General features: G+C 37.9%; 1 protein-coding gene across 1 annotated transcript in view; it reads right to left on the reverse strand.

Moving 5' to 3' along the window:
* The window catches only part of ADAMTSL1 (ADAMTS like 1), a 425,354-nt gene that overhangs the window by 249,010 nt on the left and 153,044 nt on the right, over positions 1 to 23,300 (reverse strand). The window contains exons 6-7 of the mRNA XM_025359517.1: positions 11,885 to 11,959; positions 8,172 to 8,329 (exon numbers count right to left, since the gene is read on the reverse strand). Of these exons, the coding sequence (XP_025215302.1) occupies positions 8,172 to 8,329; positions 11,885 to 11,959 (233 nt within the window). The remainder of the gene's footprint in view (positions 1 to 8,171; positions 8,330 to 11,884; positions 11,960 to 23,300) is intronic.

Raw genomic sequence — 23,300 nt, forward strand, 5'->3', positions numbered from 1 at the left:
ATGGAGGACGAGGACAGGAAACCAGTGACCAGAACTGAGCTTAGTACTGTGGTGGTGGGGAGCGAGGCAGGATTGGGCAGGGATCTGCAGCTCTCAAGAGTGAAAGAAAGATGAGGAACCAGTTCTCTGTCTCTGCATCCTAAACCTAGCTGTGTGATTGGCAAAACAATGTGTGAAATCTGCTGAGAAATGCAGTATATTCTGATTAGCTCAGTTTGAAACGCTTGGCATCTATCAGCAAAAGGGGCATATTTATTGGCGGAGTCACTACCCGTAAAAGTTGGGTAGGAAAATGAACCAGTACTTACTATTCACTTCTTTTCTTTCCTACAGTTGACTTAAACTTTTCCTCTCAAGAACACATGGCTTAGGACAATGGTTTTCCCTTCTATAAGCACGGGTTGATGGAAATGGGGAGACTGTCTAGAAACAGGCTGGGTGTCAGAGCGAAACCAATCTGGGATTAAATATTGGCCAATGCTCAGCCTCCAGTGGATAAAAGAATTGGTTACAGATGCTCCTCAACTTACAATGGGGTTATATGCCAATAAACCCATCGTAAGTTGAAAATATTATAAGTAGAAAATGCATTTAATACACCTCGCTTACCAAATATCCCAGCTTCCCCACATCTACCTTAAATGTGCTCAGAACACCTATGCTGGGCTACAGTTGGGCAAAATCATCCAACACAAAGCATGTTTTCTAATAAAGTGTTGAATATTTCATATAATTTATTAAGTACTGTGCTAAAAGTGAAAAACAGAATGGTTGTATGGGTACTTGAAATGCATTTTCTACTGAATGGATATTGCTATGGCACCAAAATAAAGTCAAAAATTTGTTGTTGGTTATTGTAAGTAGAGGACTAACTGTATTTCAATCCTATCCAAGATTTACAGGCTGCCCAAGTATCATAAAGGCTTTCTTTCTTTCTGTTTTTCTTTCTTTCTTTTTTTTTTTGAGATGGAGTTTTGCTCTTGTCACCCAAGCTGGAGTGCAATGGTGCAATCTCTGCAACCTCTGCCTCCTGGATTCAAGCGACTCTCCTGCCTCAGCCTCCTGAGTAGCTGGGATCACAGGTGCCTGCCACCACACCCAGCCAATTCTTGTATTTTTAGTAGAGATGGGGTTTCGCCATTTTGGCCAGGCTGGTCTTGAACTCCTGACTTCAAGTGATCCACCCACCACAAAGGCTTTCTTAAGCATATTAGCTTGTAGTGCATATCTATAGGTTTCACTATGTGTCTTTTTTTCTTTAGTATTCAATGGTATGTATCATTATTTCAAACTGTCTATATAGAGAGACAATTATATATATTTTATAATTATATATATTTTATATAATTATATATATAAAATTATACATATAATTTTATAAACTTACTTAATAAAGTAAATTCCCATTATTTTGCACATGGGATTTCTCTCCAGACTCCTTGTATTGTTTCCTCTTATAATAAAAACAAGTTTTGTATCCTGAATTGTATGCAAGGTTATGTTCAAGGCTGTCTAGAACAAAATATGAAGGCATCGTCTTTGCCTAATACTCTAACTGATACAAGTAAAAATCACAAAGTTTCTGTTCCCTTAGAATTCTCAAAGATGCTATTTTGGTAACAATTGGAATGATGCCAATCTTCCTAACCAAATTTCCCAACTATAGAAATGCAATACCTTTTTAAAATTGTCCTCTGCAGGAAATAAGTGTTCTCTTGTTTTCAGTGCATGAATTATGAGTTAGTGCTCTCAGCTCTGAGCATGCTATTGCTTTCTCTTCTGCTGTGTGTTTCTGCTACTTTTGTAGCTTAGATACTTATCAGTGACTTTCTTCTCTGTCTAATGGCTTTCTGCAGAGATCTTTCAAATGGGTAAAACCAGAATATGTACCAAAATATCTTAGCTGCTTTTACAGGTAGAGCTGAGTTGGAGGTTCTAATGAAGAATGGACCTATGACTGAGAAGGACTCTTCTACCTGGGAAAGTCATTCTCTTTCCTTGGGTCTGCAGCTTCAGAAAAGAGGCACATGGCATAGTAAGGGAGGCAGGGGATACTAAGCCAGCCAGTTATCCAGATGATGGCCAGATCACCTCTAATAATTAATGTACTGACAGATGTCACCGCCAGTCTGCTCTCATAGCCATTTATCTTAATGGCTACATCTGCCACATTGTTCCTGGGTATATCACTGGTAAATGCATCAGCCTCTCACCATCTTCAGCAAAGCAGCTTCCTGCTGTTGTTTAGATAGAGTATAGTGATTTGTTTGACTGAAAGTTAAAGTGTTTCAAAAAGATGGAAAGTAAGTAATTTGGATCTATCCACTTTTATACACATTATCTCATTTAATCCCCCACAAGGGCTCCTTCAGGAGTGAGGAGTATTTTATTACCATTTCATAAAGGAGTAAACAGGTTCGAGGAGGCAAAGCAATATTCTTGAGGTCACACATCCAGTAAGCATCAGATTATCTATTCTACCACACTAAACTGCCACTGTCAAAATGTATGTAGAGCCAACAAAACAAGTTTAAAATTTTTAGAAGAAATGCTCCTCTAGGAAGCAAGATGAGAATTCAGTCTAGTTTTAAAGGTGGCAAGAGAAGGATATTCCAAAACGTTATTTTGGAACCAAGGGCAATATATAACAATTGCTCACTGTCAGAAAATCTTCCTTTTGCACAAAAAAGTCTTTTCCTTTTAAAGAAACAAAAATGGTATTTTGGCAATAAAATTTCATGGAGATACTGACAAGTGGCCATTCTGATTCCTGTATATCTTTTTCAAAAAGCAATGTGGTGCTTAAATTAATATATAATGCATCCACCAAAGAACTGTTAGAACTAATCAATAAATTCAGTAAAGTTGCAGGATAAAAAAATCAACATATAAACATCAATAGCATTTCTATACACTAATAACAAACCATTCAAAAAAGAAATTAAGGAAACAATCCCATTTATAATAGCTACCAAAAACCCCCAATATTTAGGAGTAAATTTAATCAAGAAAGTGAAAGACACTGAAAACTATAAAACATTGATGAAAAAATTGTAGAAAACACAAAGTAATGGAAATATATCCTGTGTTCATGAATTGAAAGAATTAATATTGTTAAATGCCCATACTACCCAACACTATCTACAGATTTAATGCAATCTCCATGAAAATTCTAATAACATTTTTCACAGAAATAGAAAAAAAACCCTAAAATTAAAATGGAACCACAAAATACCCCAAATAGCCAAAGTAATCTAGAACAAAAAGGAAAAAAGCTAAAGGCATCATACAACCTGATTTCAAAATCTACTGAAAAGCTATAGTAATCAAAACACCATGGTACCAGTCTAAAAACAAACACATAGACCAATTAAACAGAAGACAGCCCAGACATTACTCCACAAATTTAAGGTCAATTAATTTTCTGACAAAGTTGCTGAGAAAAGGACAGTAGTGTTTGGAAAAACTTCCATATGTGGAAGAATGAAATCAGACCCGTATCTCACACTATACACAAAAATCAACTTAAAATGGATTAAAGACTTACATGTAAGACCTGAAACTATAAAACTACTAGAAGAAAACATACTGACCATCTTCAATTAGTCTGGGCAATTTTTGGAATATGACCCCAAAGTACAGGCAACAAAAGCAAAAATAGAAAAAGCTTCTGCAAGGCGAAGGAAACAATCAACAGAGTGAAGAGACAACCTACAGAATGGAAAAAAAAATGTGCAAATCACACATCTGATAAGGGGTTAATATCCAAAATATACAAGAAACTCAAACAACTCAATAGCAAGAAAACAATCTGACTGAAAAATGAACAAAGGATCTGAATAGATTTTTCTCAAAAGAAGACATACAAATGGCCAACAAGCATATTTTAAAATACTCAACGTCATTAATCATCAGGAAAAGGCATTCAATACTATGATATCACCTTACACCTAACAGAATTGCCATTATCAAAAAGACAAAAGATGGGTGTTGGCATGGATGTAGAGAAAAGGGAACCCTTGGATACTATAGGTGGGAATGTAAATTGATTCAGCCATTGTAGAAAGCAGTATAAAGATTTCTTAAAAAAATTTGAAAAATAGAACTACTATATGATCCAGCAATCTCACTCCTGGGTATATATTCAAAGGAAATGAAATCAGTATGTTGAAGAGATATCTACACTCTCATGTTCACTGCAGCACTAGTCACAAGAGCCAAGATGTGAAATCATCCTAGATGTTCATCAACAGACAGATAAACAAAACATAGTATATATGCACAATGGAATACTATTCAGCCTTAAAAGAAGAAGAAAATCCTGTCATTTTGACAATGTAGGTGAACCTGGAGAACATTATGTTAAATGAAATAAGCTAGGCCCAGAAAGACAAATACTGTGTGATATTAATAATATTTCTATGTCCAATCTAAAACAATTGACCCAATAGAAACACAGAGTAGAATGTTGGCTGCCAGGAGGTTGGGGTAGAAGTGAATTGTGGGGGAAATGTTGGTCAAAAGATACGAAATTTCAGTTAGGAGGAATAAGTTCAAGAGATCTATCTACAACATGGTGGCTACAGTTAATAACAATGTATTGTATTTGTGAAAATTGCCAAGAGATAGATTTTAAGTGTTCTCAGCACATTACTGGGTATATACCCAAAGGATTATAAATCATGCTGCTATAAAGACACATGCACACATATGTTTATTGTGGCACTATTCACAATAGCAAAGACTTGGAACCAATGCAAATGTCCATCAATGACAGACTGGATTAAGAAAATGTGGTACATATACACCGTGGAATACTATGCAGCCATAAAAAAGGATGAGTTTCTGTCCTTTGTAGGGACATGGATGCAGCTGGAAACCATCATTCTCAGCAAATTATCACAAGAACAGAAAGCCAAACACTGCATGTTCTCACTTACAGGTGGGAATTGAACAATGAGATCACTTGGACACAGGAAGGGGAACATCACACACCGGGGCCTGTCATGGGGTTGGGGGAGCAGGGAGGGATAGCATTAGGAGATATACCTAATGTAAATGATGAGTTAATGGGTGCAGCACACCAACATGGCACATGTATATATATGTAACAAACCTGCACATTGTGCACATGTACCCTAGAACTTAAAGTATAATAAAAAATTGATAAATATGTGAAGTAATACATATATTAATTAGCTCAGTTCAGCTGTTCCACAAAGTATACATATTTGAAAACATGTTGTATATGATGAATATATAGTATTTGTCAATTAAAAATTAATTAATAAAAAATAAAAGAGAACTTGTTTCAACTAGACTGTTTTAAGAGACATGTCCACATCTCAAAAATAAAATCCTTCCATGCCTTTTAAAAAAAAATCTTCAAATAGCCATTGGACAGCTCTCTGTGAAGAACCAGATACTCATGGCCTCTATGTAAGCACCACACTGATGGCTTTCTGCTCTATGGTTTATTCCACTTTCTGAATCACCTGACTTCATACCACCAGATCGCCAGGGTAATGATCTCATCTCAAGGATGACGCTATTTTGCTTATTGTGAAGATGGATTTCAGTGTTTCTAATGATGCTTATCAAGGTGAGATTGGTTTGAGACTTGAGTAAATGGCCATTTAAATCTATAAAGAGGATTTGATTAATCAACTATATACGTGTGTTATATACATAATGCAAAAGAGACTATACTTTGAATGCTACTGAAAGCTTAATTCATATGATATATATATATATAATTGTAATACTTAAATCATGAAAAATAATAATCAACAGTAATATCTTATTTTCAGCTATTTCTCTGACAAAAATTAGGGAAGAGAAAATTGTTTCATTATGAAGTACCAGAAAAAAAGATCATTTTCTTCTTTTTTTCTCTATATACTTCAATTATCTGGCTCATTTTAAAGTTTAAGTAAATTAATTTAAGAATGACATAATCTATCTTAGAATAACTTTACATTTATTTGATTCCCAGTGTTTTCTAATGAAACACTGAAGAAAAAGATATATACTCTTAGAAGCAACACAAACTATTGAAAGCGTTCTGGACCAGAAGTAAAGAGATATGATTTTCAGTGCTGGCTTCCCATCAGTGTGAACTCAGGCAAGTCACTCAAATTTCCTGAAGCTAAGTTTCCTTGTGGGTATAACAGAGATGTCAGCATCTGCTCTATTTAAACAATTGTTGTGTGGCAAAAATTCTTTATTCATCCAGCACTTGTTAGTGCTTATTGGGTTCTTCTCATGGAGATATGAAGACAAATACAATTCAGTTTCTTCCCTCAAGGAACACAGAGGTGGGGAGATACAGACAGAAATTTGGGGTAGAGTCAAAGAATACTCCTAGAAGGAGGAGATCTTGAAGAAGAAGTAAGAGGTAGTGAAGAGAATGGAAGAAGACACGATAAGAGCATTCCACGTAGAGGGCACAGCATCCTGCAAAGGTAATGGGTTATAAGAGTGTAAGGTGCTGGGGGACCTGCCCATCATTCAGGGCTGAAACAGAAGGGGAAAAGTCCAAGGTGAGGTTGGAAAGGTAGGCACAATCCAGCTAAACGAGAGTAACAGATGCTGTGCTATGGATTTGTCTTCTAACCTAGAGGCAATGAGTGAAGGTGAAGGGTTATGAAGAATTAGGGAAGGGGTTTTAGGAAATGCACTCTGAAGGTAACATAGGCAATGAAATCAGAGGCTGGGAAATTAGCTCAGGGTGCATGGTACTAGCTCAGATGACAAAAAGTAAAGGCCTGTGCTAACACAGTGGCAGCAAGGATGGAGGAGAAAAAGCAATGCTGAGAGACAGTTTGGCTGAAGCCTGACCGACGGCACATAGAAGGGAAAATCAGGGTGAATCAAAGGTTTCTCACTTGCCTGGGTAGACAGTGTCTTAATTTGTAAGATTAAAAAAATAAAGATGTTAAAGCAGGTATCTGGGGCTCAAGTTAAACTTAGGCATGTTGGGCTTGTTGTGCCTATGGGTTATCCAAGTGGTGAGGTGCAGAAGGCAACTGGATAGATGTAACACATTTGACAATGCTGTGAGCTGTTCCAATGTAAGTAATATTGCTTGAATCCAGTTACATAATTTCAGTATGTGTATTAACTCTCACAAGGCCACTAGGGAAATTACTATAGTATACATGGTCTATTTAATGGTACTCCAAGGGCTTCAAAGAATAAAGACATCTTTCACTTCTTTACTGGATTTTCTTGCTTAACGGAAATCATTTAACTACCTACAGCATCATTTCTATTGTGAGCTACCTCTGATGGCTTGTAGCTTCTTGCTCACGTTCATGTGGCTGGCGTCTGGACTGGATTAAAGAGAACTACCATGCAGATGGAGACGGAGGACAGTATTCTGGAACCTTTCTCCCTCCAACCTTACTGCCTATTGTATTTTTCTATATGCATTCTTACTTCCAGCTGCCATGGGGTCATCAAGCTTTAGCTTAAATCAAATGTCCTCTGGCTCCAGGTCCCATGATGAAAAATTTATGGAGTCCTGGACACATTACAAGTTTTACAGCTTTACAGCTGAAATCCTTCAGGTCCTCCTGACCTACTGAAGGAAAAAAATATGTTTTATTTTATTGTGATTCCCAAATGTTCTTCTAGTGTGTACATTTTTCCAGCAGAATGTGCATGTAGCTTCCAGCAATGTGTTTTATATTACCTTGAAGAGTAGGGAAGCTCTGATAGAAGGAAACAACTTAGTTTTCTTGCCAGTGCAAAAGAAAACAGAACTTGCCATTGGAAGCATGATGAGTTGACCAAGTCTGTGGATAATCGGTTTGTTTTTCTCTTTTACTGAGGATAGCCTATATAAGTCAATGACTGTATCCAAACTATTTTAAAAACAATCTATAGCCACCAACTTATGATACATTGGCTTCTTAGGTGGGGTTATTTTATTAATTATAAAGATTGTATTAATTATATAATAAAGATTTCCTATGATCTTAAAATACCATATGTTCTCATAAAGTCCAGGATGAAGCTAGCTCAACACCCTCAGATTAAACATTTCCTGGGTGACAAACACGCTTTCCAAACATATGTCAGAACCTAAAGTCTCTCTCTGCTCAGGAAATTATAAGTAACATTAGTTTGGATGTGGCTTGAAAAGGAGGTATCTAAATTGGGCTCACCTTGACAATGAAATCTGCTGTGAGTGGTCCAGCCATTCTCAGTATCTCTTTGTCTGGAAATTTCTGGAAGTCCACACTAGAATTGTCCACAAGAAAAGTTCCTGTGGAGCTGAGACTGTTTTCACCTTTAGCCCCCTGGAGGGTTTTGGTTTCCAGATCTACATAATCAAACACATGAAGATGAGAGAAAGATGTTCCTAGGGCAACCACAGGCAAGCACATTTCATGCAACAATGTTTAGAGCTAGGTAAGGGAGACACATCATTCTTTATATGACTGACAAATTGAAACTGTGATATCAACAAAATATATAGGCACTGATGAGTCACATAGGAATTTATGCTGCAATTGAAATTATTTTAAAAGTCATTAGCCAGGCATTCAAGGGTTCCTGTCAAAAAAATCTTTGACTCTCCAGATGACATTATTTGGGCACCCTACTTTACTGCAACCCTATTCTTTTGAGTAAACCAATTCTCATACGTCTCTTTTTGACTTCAATCTTGATGGCCCTCAGCCTAGGATACCCTCCAGTTTTCTTTTTGCTCTACAAGATCCAGGGTGTATCTCTGAGTTGCCTCAGTACCTGTATGACTTTATATTAGTGCATTAACCTGTGTTTATTTATACTTTCTGGTTACTTACTGCACTGATGCTATTGCTCAAAATGAAGAAACAATAGTCACATAAGAACAGGAGCTACCATTTTCAGTATTCTCTCTTTTTAAAATTCATTTTGATACTTAGCTTAGTTTTATGCAAATATAAGATATTTCGTAAGTGCTTAAGATAGAAAAAAAGCCCCTTTATTTCTGGAACATTCAAATCCAGATTTGGCCAATGACAAAGCCTATGAAGCATGTTTTGTTGTAGAAAATCAGAGCACGCTGGGGATGATGGTAATTATGATGTGTGATTCAGAGAAGACTAAGTTCTCATGTCACTGAGAGGTGATTTAGAACAACTGTCTGTTGTGTTGCATGAAGAAAGATGGATGGACTAAGGCTAATGGTTTCCAAAACTTGACAAGAACGTTTGGTTTTGGCAAAGATTCTTCAGCAGAAAAATGGGAGTGCTTGGGTGGGGCTCTGGGTTAAAACAATTTTAAGGTCTCTGGGGGCACTCAAGTACCTAGATACTTGTATTACATTATTGTAGAGGTGGTCTACTTGTAGTTCTCTACTGCAAGGAATATCAACAGCTGGAAAATCTTGGTCTTCAGTTAAATGCCCAGGGACTCTCAGATGAAGTCTGTGGAGCCCTTCTTCTAGAGTAGACAAGACTTCACTCCCTTTCCTCAGAACAGAGGGAATCCCACTGAAGAATATAGGGCACATCAAGGGAATATTGGAGGGAGGAAATCACAGTTGTTGTCATGGGGAAAGCAACTGCACTAAATCTCCTTCCTCTAGCCTTCGTTTCTCAAACTGCCTCACAGGCACTTGTAGAAATATTTCTAGGACATCAATTAACTTAGTTTTAGAAAAATCTTGCAGTTGTAGGCCTGATCTGAGCTTCTGATTCCATTTTATCAAGAGGCTTACAGCTGTCCTTCTCAAGGTACATCTAATTAAAGATGAGCCAAGGGGGCAGACTAGATTGCCTCATCTTATTCTGGTTTGGTCCAAAATATTTAAGGTTGATTTCGCACTATACCAGCTTCTGGGAATGAAGGGCAAAAGAGCTACAAGAGAAGCAGGGTATCCTTTACTCCCACATTCATTTTGCTGAATTATATTTCAAATATAAAAAAAGAACACATAAGGAAAAATGATTTAGTTATACATATGCTACCAATAGTATGTTTGTTGGGAGAGAAAAGCAGATTCCAGTTTGCTTTTCATCAAATCTTTAGGATAATTAAATCAAACAAGGCCAATTCTTCAGCTTCTTTGTGATCACATAATTAGGAAATCTAGGAGACTAGTACATTTATAAAAATAAATTTCCACGGCCGGGCACGGTGGCTCAAGCCTGTAATCCTAGCACTTTGGGAGGCTGAGACGGGCGGATCACGAGGTCAGGAGATCGAGACCATCCTGGCTAACATGGTGAAACCCCGTCTCTACTAAAAAATACAAAAAACTAGCCAGGCGAGGTGGTGGGAACCTGTAGTCCCAGCTACGCGGGAGGCTGAGGCAGGAGAATGGTGTGAACCCGGGAGGCGGAGCTTGCAGTGAGCTGAGATCCGGCCACTGCACTCCAGCCTGGGCGACAGAGCGAGACTCCATCTCAAAAAAAAAAAAAAAAAAAAAAAAAAAAAAAAAAATTCCCTCTTAAATCTATTCCTATGGGTTCTTTCTTCTGCAATGAAGAGTCAGTCCCCCACTTGGTGATGATATTGGCCTGAATATTTTATTCCAGTATCTGTTACTGCTCACAAAAGTACTGCTTTTGAGTGGAGTTGTTACATTAGAAGTTAGCCCTCTCCAATTCTCAAATGGGGAAAAATGAATCATCTGAATGGTAATAATACACACACGTACATTATCTTTTCACATGTGAACACCATATTTTACAGGGTTGTTCAGGATTAGAAACAAACTTGAATCCATAGAAGGTGACTTATTAGCATTTTTTGGTTTTGCCTGAACTGTACCTTACTTATTCTTTTACTTCACATGGCCTTTCAAATCCCACCTCTTCCATGAAATGTATTTATTTTTATTTTTAGAAAGACTACTGTAGGCGATCTTGACTTTTATGGGCTTCAATTTGTCTTCCTCTTGTTTGCCTTTTTAGCATGATTTCATTCATAATCCAATCACTAAAAAATAATGCTTGCTATCTAAATTGGTTTCACAGACATTTGTGTGGGAGGGGCGAAAGGACAGATGATAGATGGCTTTGTGGAAACCCAGGAACAATCACAGTGGAGGAGATCAGAAATGCTCAAGGAACCAACTGAAGTGAAGCCTTTCAGTGAAATTGAATTTTACAGAAAATGCTATCATATCCCCTCCCATCCTCTTCCTTGTTTATAGCCTATAATTTTCTTCTCGTAATTTACAGCTCTGTATCTAAACAACACTAAATAATAAGAAATAGGTGACTCTGTACTGCTGCCTCGGCATGATTGAAGATCAATTTTTGCACAAATCCTGGAGGGGCCATGCTGCCATTTGATTTTTGGGGTTATGATTATCATTTAATCCTGAATCCCAGTAGCTTTCTTTAAGATATGAGGGCCCTGAATTTTTCTTTAATACATGGGATGGTTAATTACACCATGATGGTTTTCTTTAAATGCTACAGTGTTAAGGTTGTTTGGTGTTTCTATATTCCTCTGGATTGATGAAGTAATGAAACATGAAAGTAGGTAGAAAAAGAGAATGAATGAAGAAGAGAGAAGGGGGTTAGAAGAAAGCTGAAAAAAGGAGAGGGAAGGCAAAAAAAGATTGAGATTGGAAAGGAAGAAGAGAGGGAATGAGATATATTACTCACAAGAGCATAAACATGCGCTTAACCCATCAACAACCCATTGGGAGCATCTATTTTGTATTTTTCAGGATGACTGTGGTTAAAGATAATTACCACAGGGCTTTCTGCCATCTCATCAGGCAGCTAAAAGATAAACAGAAGCCCTCAAAATATCATATTATGATAGAGTAGAAAGATGGGTATTCTTGTGTTTTAATCTTTTCTGGGAACACAAAATAAATAATAATGACTACAATTCCCAATTCCCAAAGGAAAACAACAGAGTTACTTACACAAGTGATCAGGACCTTTTAAGACAAGGCGAACATGTCTGCTTCCATAAGGAATCGCAACCACAGCGTCATCCGCTAGAGAGAGACAAAGCAAAATCTTAAAGCACGTCACTTGACACAAAATTATTGATGGCCTTCTAAATAAAGGCACTGACTTACATACCTTAAAAACTACAGTTTTTTAAAGTGTTTGAAATGTGAAGGCCATTATTTAGAAATCAACATTTTCACTTTTCTCAAAATAAAATATGCCAAAGATGCTAGTCACTAGTTAACTCCTGGAGGATGTGGCCTTTTAAAAAAATAGGAATTTTGAAATACTGAAAAATTAGTTTGCAAGTTTTCATTTTTGATTTTAAAATCTGGTCTTATATGATCAAAAACACTTGTGCTGAATTAAAACATAAAAATAAATTCTAACGTTCAAAGGATGAATTTATTACATCAAAATCTGGACTTCTCCCCAGCAGAGTATCCTGGATGAGCAGAACAGATAAGAGAAAGGGAAGATATATTTGTATGCTCTGAACACCCCAGGGGCACAAATCATGCCTTCTAGTTCTTAAATATCCTTCACAACATCTATCCCTAAAACTGTATGTAGTGAGTACCCCATAAATATTTCTTAACATTTCTCTACACACACTCTATTTAAAAATATTTTTTTAGAAATCGACTGAACCACAGATCACTTTATAATGGATTTCTTTTCACTCTATTTATAAATTGAGCTTAAATTCATTAGAAGCAGACATTTTTAAAAATTAGAGCTAATATGCATCTCAAATATATCATAGGTATTCTTATTCAGAACTCCATTTGTAATGACAGTATCTTATATATATATATATTTTTTTCTTTTTTTTTTGTTGAGACAGAGTCTCGCTTTGTCGCCCAGACTGGAGTGCAGTGGCCGGTTCTCAGCTCACTGCAAGCTCCACCTCCCGGGTTCACGCCATTCTCCTGCCTCAGCCTCCCGAGTAGCTGGGACTACAGACGCCCGCCACCTCGCCCGGCTAGGTTTTTGTATTTTTTTTAGTAGAGACGGGGTTTCACCGTGTTAGCCAGGATGGTCTCGATCTCCTGACCTTGTGATCCGCCCGTCTCGGCCTCCCAAAGTGCTGGGATTACAGGCTTGAGCCACCGCGCCCGGCCCCCGACAGTATCTTATATTTTTATGGTGCTGCAGAGTTTCAATTTCACCTAAATTATACTATTTACTCCCTCACCCAAAACTTCTGACATTGGCATAGAGGATTTTCTGATGAAGAAATGAAATTTCTGGGAAGTATAATGCATAGTCCGAGATCAAATGGATAGGAAGGCACTTCAGAAGATGAGAGAAAGGTAGGTTTAAAAATATTTACCAGCATATTCAGAAGCCCTGTGTGATTCTTTGTTCATACTACTTATCTTTTACATATATATATATTATTTTTTTTTTCTTTTTTTTTTGAGGTGTCCCGCTCAGGCTGGAGTGCAGTGGTACCATCTTGGCTCAATGCAACCTCTGCTTCCTGGGTTCAAGCAATTCTTCTGCCTCAGCCTCCCAAGTATCTAGAATTACAGGTACCTCCCATCACACCCGGCTAATTTTTGTATTTTTAGTAGAGATGGGGTTTCACCATGTTGGCCAGGCTGGTCTCGAACTCCTGACCTTATGATCTGCCCACCTCAGCCTCCCAAAGTGCTGGGATTACAGGCGTGAGCCACCGCGCCAGGCCCTTATTATTATTACTATTTTGAGATAGGATCTCACTTTGTCACCCAGACTGGAGTGCAGTGGCGTGATCACAGCTCACTGCAGCCTCAGCTTGCTGGGCTCAAGAGATCCTCCTACTTCATCACCCCAAGTAGCTGGGACTACAGGTGCACACCACTATGCCTAGATAATTTTTGTAATTTTGTAGAGATGTGGTTTTGCCATGTTGCCTAGGCTTTTCTTGAACTCCTGAACTCATGAGATCCACCTGCCTTGGCCTCCCAAAGTGCTGGGATTGCACAGGTAAGCCACTGCACCTGGCCTGTTCAGACATATTTTTTTAATAGTGTACACAATTATCCTCTCATTGGAAGGCTTTAGGTTAAATAAGAGAATCCCAATTCTTACTCAATATTTCTCTTAATATTATCATCCTTTCTTTAGGAGAATTTAGTTTAAATTAGTGAATCTCAGAAGTTACCTGACTTCTCTGATTTTCAGTTTCCTCATTTGTAAAACAGGGAAAACAAAACTTGCCTTATACTATTGTTGTGACTAGATATAAATATAGACATGAATCTAGATATATGGATGTATAGCCTGGAACACAGTAAGTATTCTGTAAACATTATTTTCCTCCCTCTACTCCAAATCTCTTAAAGGACAGGGACTGAAAAACTATTTTTTATTGTGTTTCAACTCTCCAAGGCCCCTAGCACATTACCTGTTGAATGAGAAAGAAGAATCATATTCTCCCAATTCCTTCCTCGGAGAGGTTATATTATCAAGTTCTCTACAAAGTTGAATATTCCACTCATGCTAAAATCTTATAGCTGTTTTTAATGGCATATGTTGTTGAATTTCAGAGAGCTAAGAGTTTGTGATATATAAGAACAACAACAGAAAAAAAGTGTAAGGGGAACATAGAAAAGGAACAACAACAACAAAATGTTAGGACTAGGCCTACAGAGCTTTTTTTGTTTGTTTGTTTTTTGAGATGGAGTCTCACTTTGTTATCCAGGCTGGAGTGCGATCTTGACTCACTGCAACCTCTGCCCCATGGGTTCAAGTGATTCTCCTGCCTCAGCCTCAAGTGGCTGGGATTACAGACTCCTGCCACCGCACCCGGCTAATTTCTGTATTTTTTAGTAGAGACGGGGTTTCACCATCTTGGCCAGGCTGGTCTTGAACTCCCGACCTCATGATCCACCCACCTCGGCCTCCCAAAGTGCTGGGATTACTGGAGCGAGCCACCATGCCCGGCCAAGACTGGGCCTACAGAGCTTTAAATGCCTTGCATAAAGACATGACTTTTTAAGTTTGCAAAAGAAACTCAAAGCAGTTAAAACAATGGCACTTTCTAGAAATAGAAAGTCTTTGTTTACCCACAGGTCAAATAAAGTGCAAGTAAAAGGAAAGCTTTCTGTTTGGCCCTGCCATGCTCAGCAGCAGTCTTCTGACCCCCACACAGCTCATGCAGCCTCCCTCTTGCTCTGCTGGGAAGTGACTCGCATTCCATACAGTGGAACATTAATACCCTAGCTTTTGGCTGATGCTGTAGTATCTGTATGTTCCCTAAAGAAGACAGGGTGTGGTAACATTTGCATGCTCCCCAAAAAGAGAAGAACCTCCTAGAAAGTTGTTGAGGAAGAGGGTATATGGAGAAAGTAGACCAGGTGAAAGAGTATTTTCTGATGCCCCTTGCACTCACCTAGTCAGAGAAATGAGGCAACTCAGGCTGGTACAAACTGTAGCAGTTGGCAGCACATGGTACAGAACTAGGAAGAGCCACAGACTTCTCTTATATATTATCCTGAAAAGGGCTGATGGACCCCTGGCAAGTCATTAAACGATCTGCAAATTCATTACTTTATTCCACAAATATTTTTTGAGGGTCTTTTAGTGTCAGGCTGCATGCTAGGTACTAGGGTTTCAGTGACAAAGAAGATAAACAAAGCACTAGTCCCACAAGATGGTCCTGAAAAAGGGATCTAAGATAAAACATGGGGGAAATACAAAATATTACACCCCACAGATGAAATTCCCAAAGCACATTCATTCATTTTTTAGGGAGCCCTGCACCAAAGAAACCTATTTCAGTCTATTTAACCCATTGTATACCTAAGATGTTTATTCATAAAAACGTTTTCTTATGTGTGTCGTCTGTTAAAGTCAGCTGATATATCTTAGAACATATGTTAAGTAACAGTACTCTTACTTTAACAAAAAAAAAATAGGAAAAACAATTAAAAATTTCATTTTCTGCATATTCATAAAAAGCCACTTTTGAGTTGTTTATGTATTAATAATTGTCTCACTTGCTGATAAATCCTCAATGATTTGGGATGGATTGGAAGATGCTTCTACTTGGCATCTATTAGAATGTTGTGCACAGAGTGGTGTTTAAGATTTCTCAGGATGTGAGAGCAATCTGATTGCAACACCTGCCTCCTTGGTGATGAATGCCATTAGTATAGCTGGCGAGGCAGGGGCCACATCCTCTCCCACCGTGCTGCACATTCCTCTGGGTGCCCTTTCCTACAAAGGCGCACTGTTCTAGGATCGAGTGCATCTGCCCTAATCTATTCTGGCTTTGTTGACTGAACCATGATGCCAGTCTTCAGGACATATTTCTAGCTTATTAATCAACAATTCTAAATGATCTGTTCCAGATACCAGATAACTCCTTTCTCCATTCAACGGACAAACTTTCCATGGGAATCATAAATTCTGTCATTTCATAGATATGGGTTGCAAATGTCTTTTCTCAAGACAATTGTTCCTAAGGTTTGTATGTAAGAGAATTCTTTAAAAATTATCTATCTATATGTATATCACACAACTTTCTATATAGAACATTTTATATCCGTTTTAAAATCTTATCATATGTGGATGCTCTGTGTGATTCACAGCTGTATCAGAGGAAGGTGATGAGGATAATATTTTGAAAAGACAGAATTTCCTATTCTGATATCTGAGTTTATCTTATTTTTAGATCCATTGATAAGTTCATGTTTTTAAAGACTCTTCCCTCTATGCCTATGGAGCTGATACTAAATTTTATTTTATTTTTAAAAATGAAAGAGCCATTTTAAAATACAATTGACCACATATAAAAATAGTTTGCCAATGTTGAGGAGATTTAAATGGTATATTTTACATCTTCATGACAGTTTTATTACTTAAAATACATCCAACAAAATAAGAAGTTGAGCATCTGAGGCTTTCCATTTTCTCCCTGGTTTATCTGCAGTTGCACAATAGAAGATATATACTAGACAGGCCAAACAAGATGCCCTCCTCATTCCCATCTGGAGAACTTCATCCTTCCATTTGCCTAGGCCAGAAACCTTGGAGGCATCCTATACTTCATCTCTATATCTAATCAGTTAAAAAGTTCTATTGTCAAAATACCCTATTTCATTGATTCCAAGAGGGACAACTTTTCATGCCTTAACATATATGAAATCAGAACACATCTCACAATCAGTAGTATCTTCTATTCTCACTCAGGCAATAATCCTGACATAGACACCTTTGCCTGCAGAGGTGATAACATCAAAACAGCCAGTATCAGATTCACAAAATGAGTGTCAGCTGCTTGGGAGAAAGTTCTAAGACAATATTGGAACACGTTCAACCTCTAGGAATCAAATGGCTGTGGGGGTTGAGGGGAGATGAGGAATCAGAACTAGATGTGCTTAACTACATTGCCACAGAAGGAGTCCAAAGCTGGCGAGCTCTGTGTAACTGCAGAGTGGAACTGAGAGCCCAGCACCAAGACTTCTGCTTCTGACAAAGATGAACTAACAGGAACCAGATTTAATATTCTGCCTAAAACAATTAAAAAGTCAGATGAAACCACGGTTTTTAAGTGAGTGAACATCAGGCAAACAAGGGCAGCAATTCTGTACACTCAGGAAACAAATCAGATAAGGCCCAACATTGCCTCAGCTCACTGCCTTGATAGAGTTCCCAGGCTACAGCTTTGGAAGTAGGAAGGCTGGTAGAGCTCAGTAGATTCCCTGAATTGAGGAGACAAAGCCAAGAGTCCAAGGAGACCAAAACGGTTAGAATTTCTGGGACAAAGTAACAGAAAGGAGAGAGCTATACAGAAAGCCAACTCTGGAGACCCAAGAGGGTTTCCTTAAAGTAGCCAGCAGCATAGCAATCAATACATAAGTGTGAGGAAATTACCTGGCCTGGGGTAAGAACTACACAAAAGAATTATAGAGAAGAGTACATGGTGCTCATACAGGGCTGAGAATAGTATCTTATCCCATCAGCCAAAGTGACAAACTTTGTAAGTCATGGAACATTGAGTAGTATACTCAGAAAGGTCCTGCCTCAGTAAAAGGGTACAATTAGCTGTAGACCAAACATGGCTTTGGTCCTGTCTACCACATTTTAAGACCCCAAAGGTTCAAACTGATTTCAGTAACTTAACTGCTCCCAGAACACAGCTCAAGGATATTTATAGAAACACAAAAATATCTAGTACCCAAAAAAGTAAAATTTGTAATGTCTGGCATCCAGTCAAAAAATACGAGGCATGCAAAGAAACAAAAAAAATACAGCATATATTAAAGTGAAAAATCAATCAATCCAAACACAGAATGGCCATTAACATAGTTACTATAATGGTGTTCCATATGTTCATAAGGTCACATACTGAAAAATAAATCTCCAGATCCAGAAAATTTCACTGGGGCATGGTACCAACCACTTAAAGAAGAAATAACATCAATTCTATACAGTCTCTTCCAGAAAAAAGAAGACAAGAGATTACTTCTCAACTCATCATTTGAGGCCATTTTGTGCTAATACTAACACCAAACAAATACATAAAAGAATACGACAGACCAGTATCTCTCATGAACACAGATAAAAAGCCTCAGCAAAATACTGCCGAATCAAACCAGAAATCTATATAAAGAATAATACAGTATGACTAAGTACAGTTTATCCCAGAAATGCAAAGTTGGTTATTTAAAAATCAATTAATATAATTCATCACAATAACAGTCTAAAGAAAAACCACGATTTTGTCAGTTGAGGTAAAAGAGAATTTAATAAAATTCATCATCCCTTCATGATAATAACTCCCAGCAAACCAGGAAAGGAAGGGAACTTCCTCAACCTGATAAAGGGCATTTATAAAAACCTACAGCTAACATCATACTCAATGGTGAGAAACTGAATGCTTTCCTCTTAAGATTGGGAATAAGATAAGGATCTCCATCGTCATCATTCCTATTCACTATTGTATTGCATAGCCAGTACAATAAGACTACCAAAAAAAAAAAAAAAAGCGGCTTACAAATTGAAAAGAGGCAAAACCACTCTTATTTGTAAACAACATGATTGTTTATTGAGAAAATCCCAGTCATCTACCAAAAAACTCAGAGGTATTGAGTGAGTTTATCAAGTTTACATAATACATGGCTAACACACAAAAATCAATCATGTTTCTATGAACTAGCAATATATAATTGGAAATGGAAACAAAGAATACAATGCCAAGCCAAGTAACTCCTGTAGTCCCAACTACTTGGGAGGCTGAGGCAGGTAGATCACTTGATCTGAATGTGGGTCTGTAGTGTGCTGTCATTACATCTGTGAATAGCCACTGCACTTCAGTCTGGGCAACATAGTGAAACCCCACCTCTAATTTAAAAAAAGAGAATATAATGCCATTTGCAATAGTTACAAAAAAATACAGCAGGTGTAAATCTAACTAAAGTATATGTGATCTTCATGCTGAAAGCTAATAAAGGCTAATCAAAGAGATAAAACAAGACCTAAATAAACAGAGACATAAAATTCTCATACCTTACAGCTTGAGTGATTTAACATGGTAAAGATGCCAATTCCTACCCCCTCCAAATCAATCTGTAGAATTAACACAACAAAATCCCAGCAAGAGTTTTTGTAGATATGGACAAGCAGATAGTAAAATTTATATGGAAAGGCAAAGACTCAGAATAGAATAGCCAAAATGAATTTGAAAACAAGAATAAAGTTGAAGAAATCACACTACCTCATTTTAAGATTTACCTTAAAGCCACAGTAATAAAAAAAAAATGGAGTACTGATGAAGGGATAGACACATATCAGAATACAGTCCAGAAACAGCCCACACAGAAATGGCAATAGATTTTTGACAAGGTTTAAAGGCAATTCAAAAGAGAAAAGGTTGTCTTTTCAACAAATGGTACTGGAAGAATTGGGCATCTATACGAAAAAAAATTCAACCTACCTGTCAAACTTACACCTTATACTAAAAATAACTGAAAATAGGTCACTGATCTAAAGGTGAAATGTATTTCTGCAGGAAAACATAAGAGAAAATCTTTGCATCCTGGTCTTAGGCAAGAAGTTCTTAGACATGACATTAAAAGTACGAGCCATAAAAGAAAAAAAATGATAGCCTGGTCTTCATCTAAATGAAAAGCTTTTGCTCTGTGAAAGATAACATTAAGCAATTTTGAAGAAAAAAGCTATGATGGAGAAAATATTTCCAATTCAAATATCCCACAAAGGACTTGTACCTAGAAAACATGTAAAGAACTCCCAAAACTCAACAAGAGAAAGTCAAGCAACACATTTTTAAAAAATGAGCAAAAGACTTGAAATGACACTATGCAAAAGATGAACAAAGCACACCGTGGTAAGCAGACTAATGCATCCCTCTCCCCTGCTAAATAAGTCCTTAAATCTGTGAATGTGTGATATTATGTGGGCAGGGGAAATTAAGATTGCTAATGGAATTAAGATTGCTGATCAGCTGACCTTAAAATTAAGCGATTATCCTGGATGATCTGAGTGGACTCAATGTAATCACCAACATTCTTTAATATACAAGAGGCAGGCAGAAGAGGAAGCTTGAGTCAGAGAGAGATCTGAAGATGCTACGCTACTGGCTTTGAAGATGCCAAAGAATGTGTATAGGCTCCAGAAGCAGGAAAATCAAAATTGAAGAAAAAGATATTCTCCCTCAATGCTTCTAGAGCTGAGTTCTGCAAATACCTTGTTTTTAGCCCACTGAAACCTATTTCAGTTTTCTGACGCCCCCAGAACCATCAAATAATAAATTTGTGTTGCTTTAAATCACTTAGTCTGTGGTAATTAGTTACAGCATCAATTGCAAGCTAATGCAACATGAAAAGATGTTAACATTATTAGCTGTTAGGAATATGCAAATAAAAACAAGTATGAGATACCACTACTCACTGATAAGAATGGCTAAAATATAAAATGCTGGCCAGGTGCCGTGGCTCACACCTGCAATCCCAACACTTTGGGAGGTTAAGGTGGGCAGATCACTTGAGGCCATGAGTTTGAGACCAGCCTGGCCAACATGGCAAAACCCCATCTCTACTAAAAATACAAAAATTAGCCAGGTGTGGTGGTGTGCACCTGTAATCCCAGCTACTCGGGGAGGCTGAAGTGGGAGGATCACCTGAGTCCAGGAGGTCAAGGCTGCAGTGAGCTGAACTGTGATTGTGCCACTGCATTGAAGCCTCAGAGACAGAGTGAGACCCTGTTTCAAAGAAAAGAAAAGAAAAGAAAAGAAAAGAAAGAAAGAAAGAAAGAAAGAAAGAAAGAAAGAAAGAAAGAAAGAAAGAAAAGAAAGGAAGGAAGGAAGGAAGAGAGGAAGAGAGAAAGAGAGAGAGAAGGAGAGAGAGAGAAAGAAAAGAAAGAAAAGAAAGGAAAGAAAGGAAGGAGGGAAGGAGGGAGGGAAGGAGGGAAGGAAATAAATAAATAAATACATAACTACAGGTGCAGTGTATCTAGAATTGGATCACTTCTCATCATTGCCACAGCTACTGGTACAGTCCAAGTCACTGTCATCTGTGGCCTGGCTTAGTGTAATGTCTTTCCAACTACAGTCTACTCTCAGTATAGCAGAAATCTGATCAAGTCATTCCTCTGTTCAAAATCCTCCAACGACTTCCTATTTCATTCAGACTTACAAAACCCCACAATATTTGTGCCATTCTTCCCCCTGCCTCACATCATTTTCTCTAGCCTTTTTGAAACTCATCTCATTTTAGTCACACTGGCTTCTTTGTTCTTCCTGAAATATATCCCAAATATATCCTAGAATTTTCTTCTCCCTTACTTTTGCATGGTGACCTCTTTTCACTTCCCTTAGATCCTTGTTCAAATGCCATGTTATCAGTGAGCCCTTTCTTTATTAACTTACTGAAAATTGCAGCTCCCCTGCATCACCCGTGGTTGGCAGCCTATACCCATTTCCTGTTCTCCTGCTCTGGTTTGTTTTTTCCATGGCTCCTACGAAGATAAATGGATTTTGTCTGTTTCGTTCTGTGCTGTGTTTCCAGCACCTAGAACAGTTCCTCAGCACATAGCAGGTGCCCATTAAATACGTGCTGTTGAATGAATATATCCTTGCATGGCTTGTGAGGATAGCCTGAAGCATCCAGGGGCAAGTGGAAATTTCTTTCATGTTTTGCGCTTTCTTTAAAAAAATCCATATGTATTTTGTACTTTATAGCATAGAGGCCTGTGTTTTATTATAAGCGTACTTTACCTCAAAATCTTTGAGGTGGAATGATAGTCCAAGAATATGTTTACCCATAGCCATCATATATCAGCATAAGCCACAGTCTGAGAGCACATTTTTAAGTATTAAAAGCTTAAGCTTAATTTTATCTTGATATAAATTAGTTAAGTGACCTCCCTCACTCACCATGCAAGGAAGGTAGAGAGAGAGAGAGCTTTAGGATCTCCAGGTGATTTCAAAACACACAGATACAGATGAGAGCTCTGCAAAGCTGGAAATATCAAATTGATAGCAAATAGGCTGGCTCTAGCCCTAAGAATATTCTGAGTATACTTGGAAAATATATAATATAGTATAAGTCAATACATCTTGTGAGAAATGAGCCTTTAAATTTCAAAAATCAAAAGCAAGGTAATGTTAGCTATGTTTGACTATTTTTGTTGGGCTGGGGGAGTTGGGAAGTAACTAGGAAAAATGAAACGGCTGAGTGCTACCAGTGGGCAGTCTTTTCCTTTAAGAAAGGAGAAAGAGTACTTTGATCTTGCTCTATTTCCATTGTCTGTATTTGTATTAGGCAATTGTAATGTCTTTTAATAAAAAGATGATTTTAAAAAATTCACCAGCAAATGGCAGCCATTTGATAAACTTTTCCTACTTCTCTTTATCCTTCTGGCACTTTCTACCATGGTCTTTCTCCACTCTCCTGTTTTTGCTTTGTTCCTCTGAGGCTTGATAACATACGGGGAAAAAAAAAAAACTTGGATATAAGTTCAGAAAGAAAATGAGTTCAATGTGGGGAATCTGAGTGCCAGAAGTTTGAAGAGAGCATGTGGCGAGCTGACGGTGCCTTTTGGCAGAAGGCAGGGGAGAGATCTGGCAGGACTCCTCCAGGCATGGAGAACTGCTCACCTGGCCGCTCCACGGGGCCCTGCAGAGCAGCCTCATATTCCCTGCCAGTGGGTCGCCTCACAGTCCGTAAATATAAGATGGAAGATTCTTCTAGGGTGGAGAAAACATAAGTGAGGCAGTTTGTTCAGCATCTGCTATAGATTGTGGTGAGATGCATGCATACGCTGGGCTTTATTGATATCAATCATTTTGTCATGAGGCATCATCAGTGCTAAGGTAAACGAATCAATTGCATTTTGCCGTTATGTATAATCATCAGGTTGTGTATTATATAA

Source organism: Theropithecus gelada, chromosome 15 (assembly GCF_003255815.1).
Source record: "Theropithecus gelada isolate Dixy chromosome 15, Tgel_1.0, whole genome shotgun sequence".
NCBI lineage: Eukaryota > Metazoa > Chordata > Mammalia > Primates > Cercopithecidae > Theropithecus > Theropithecus gelada.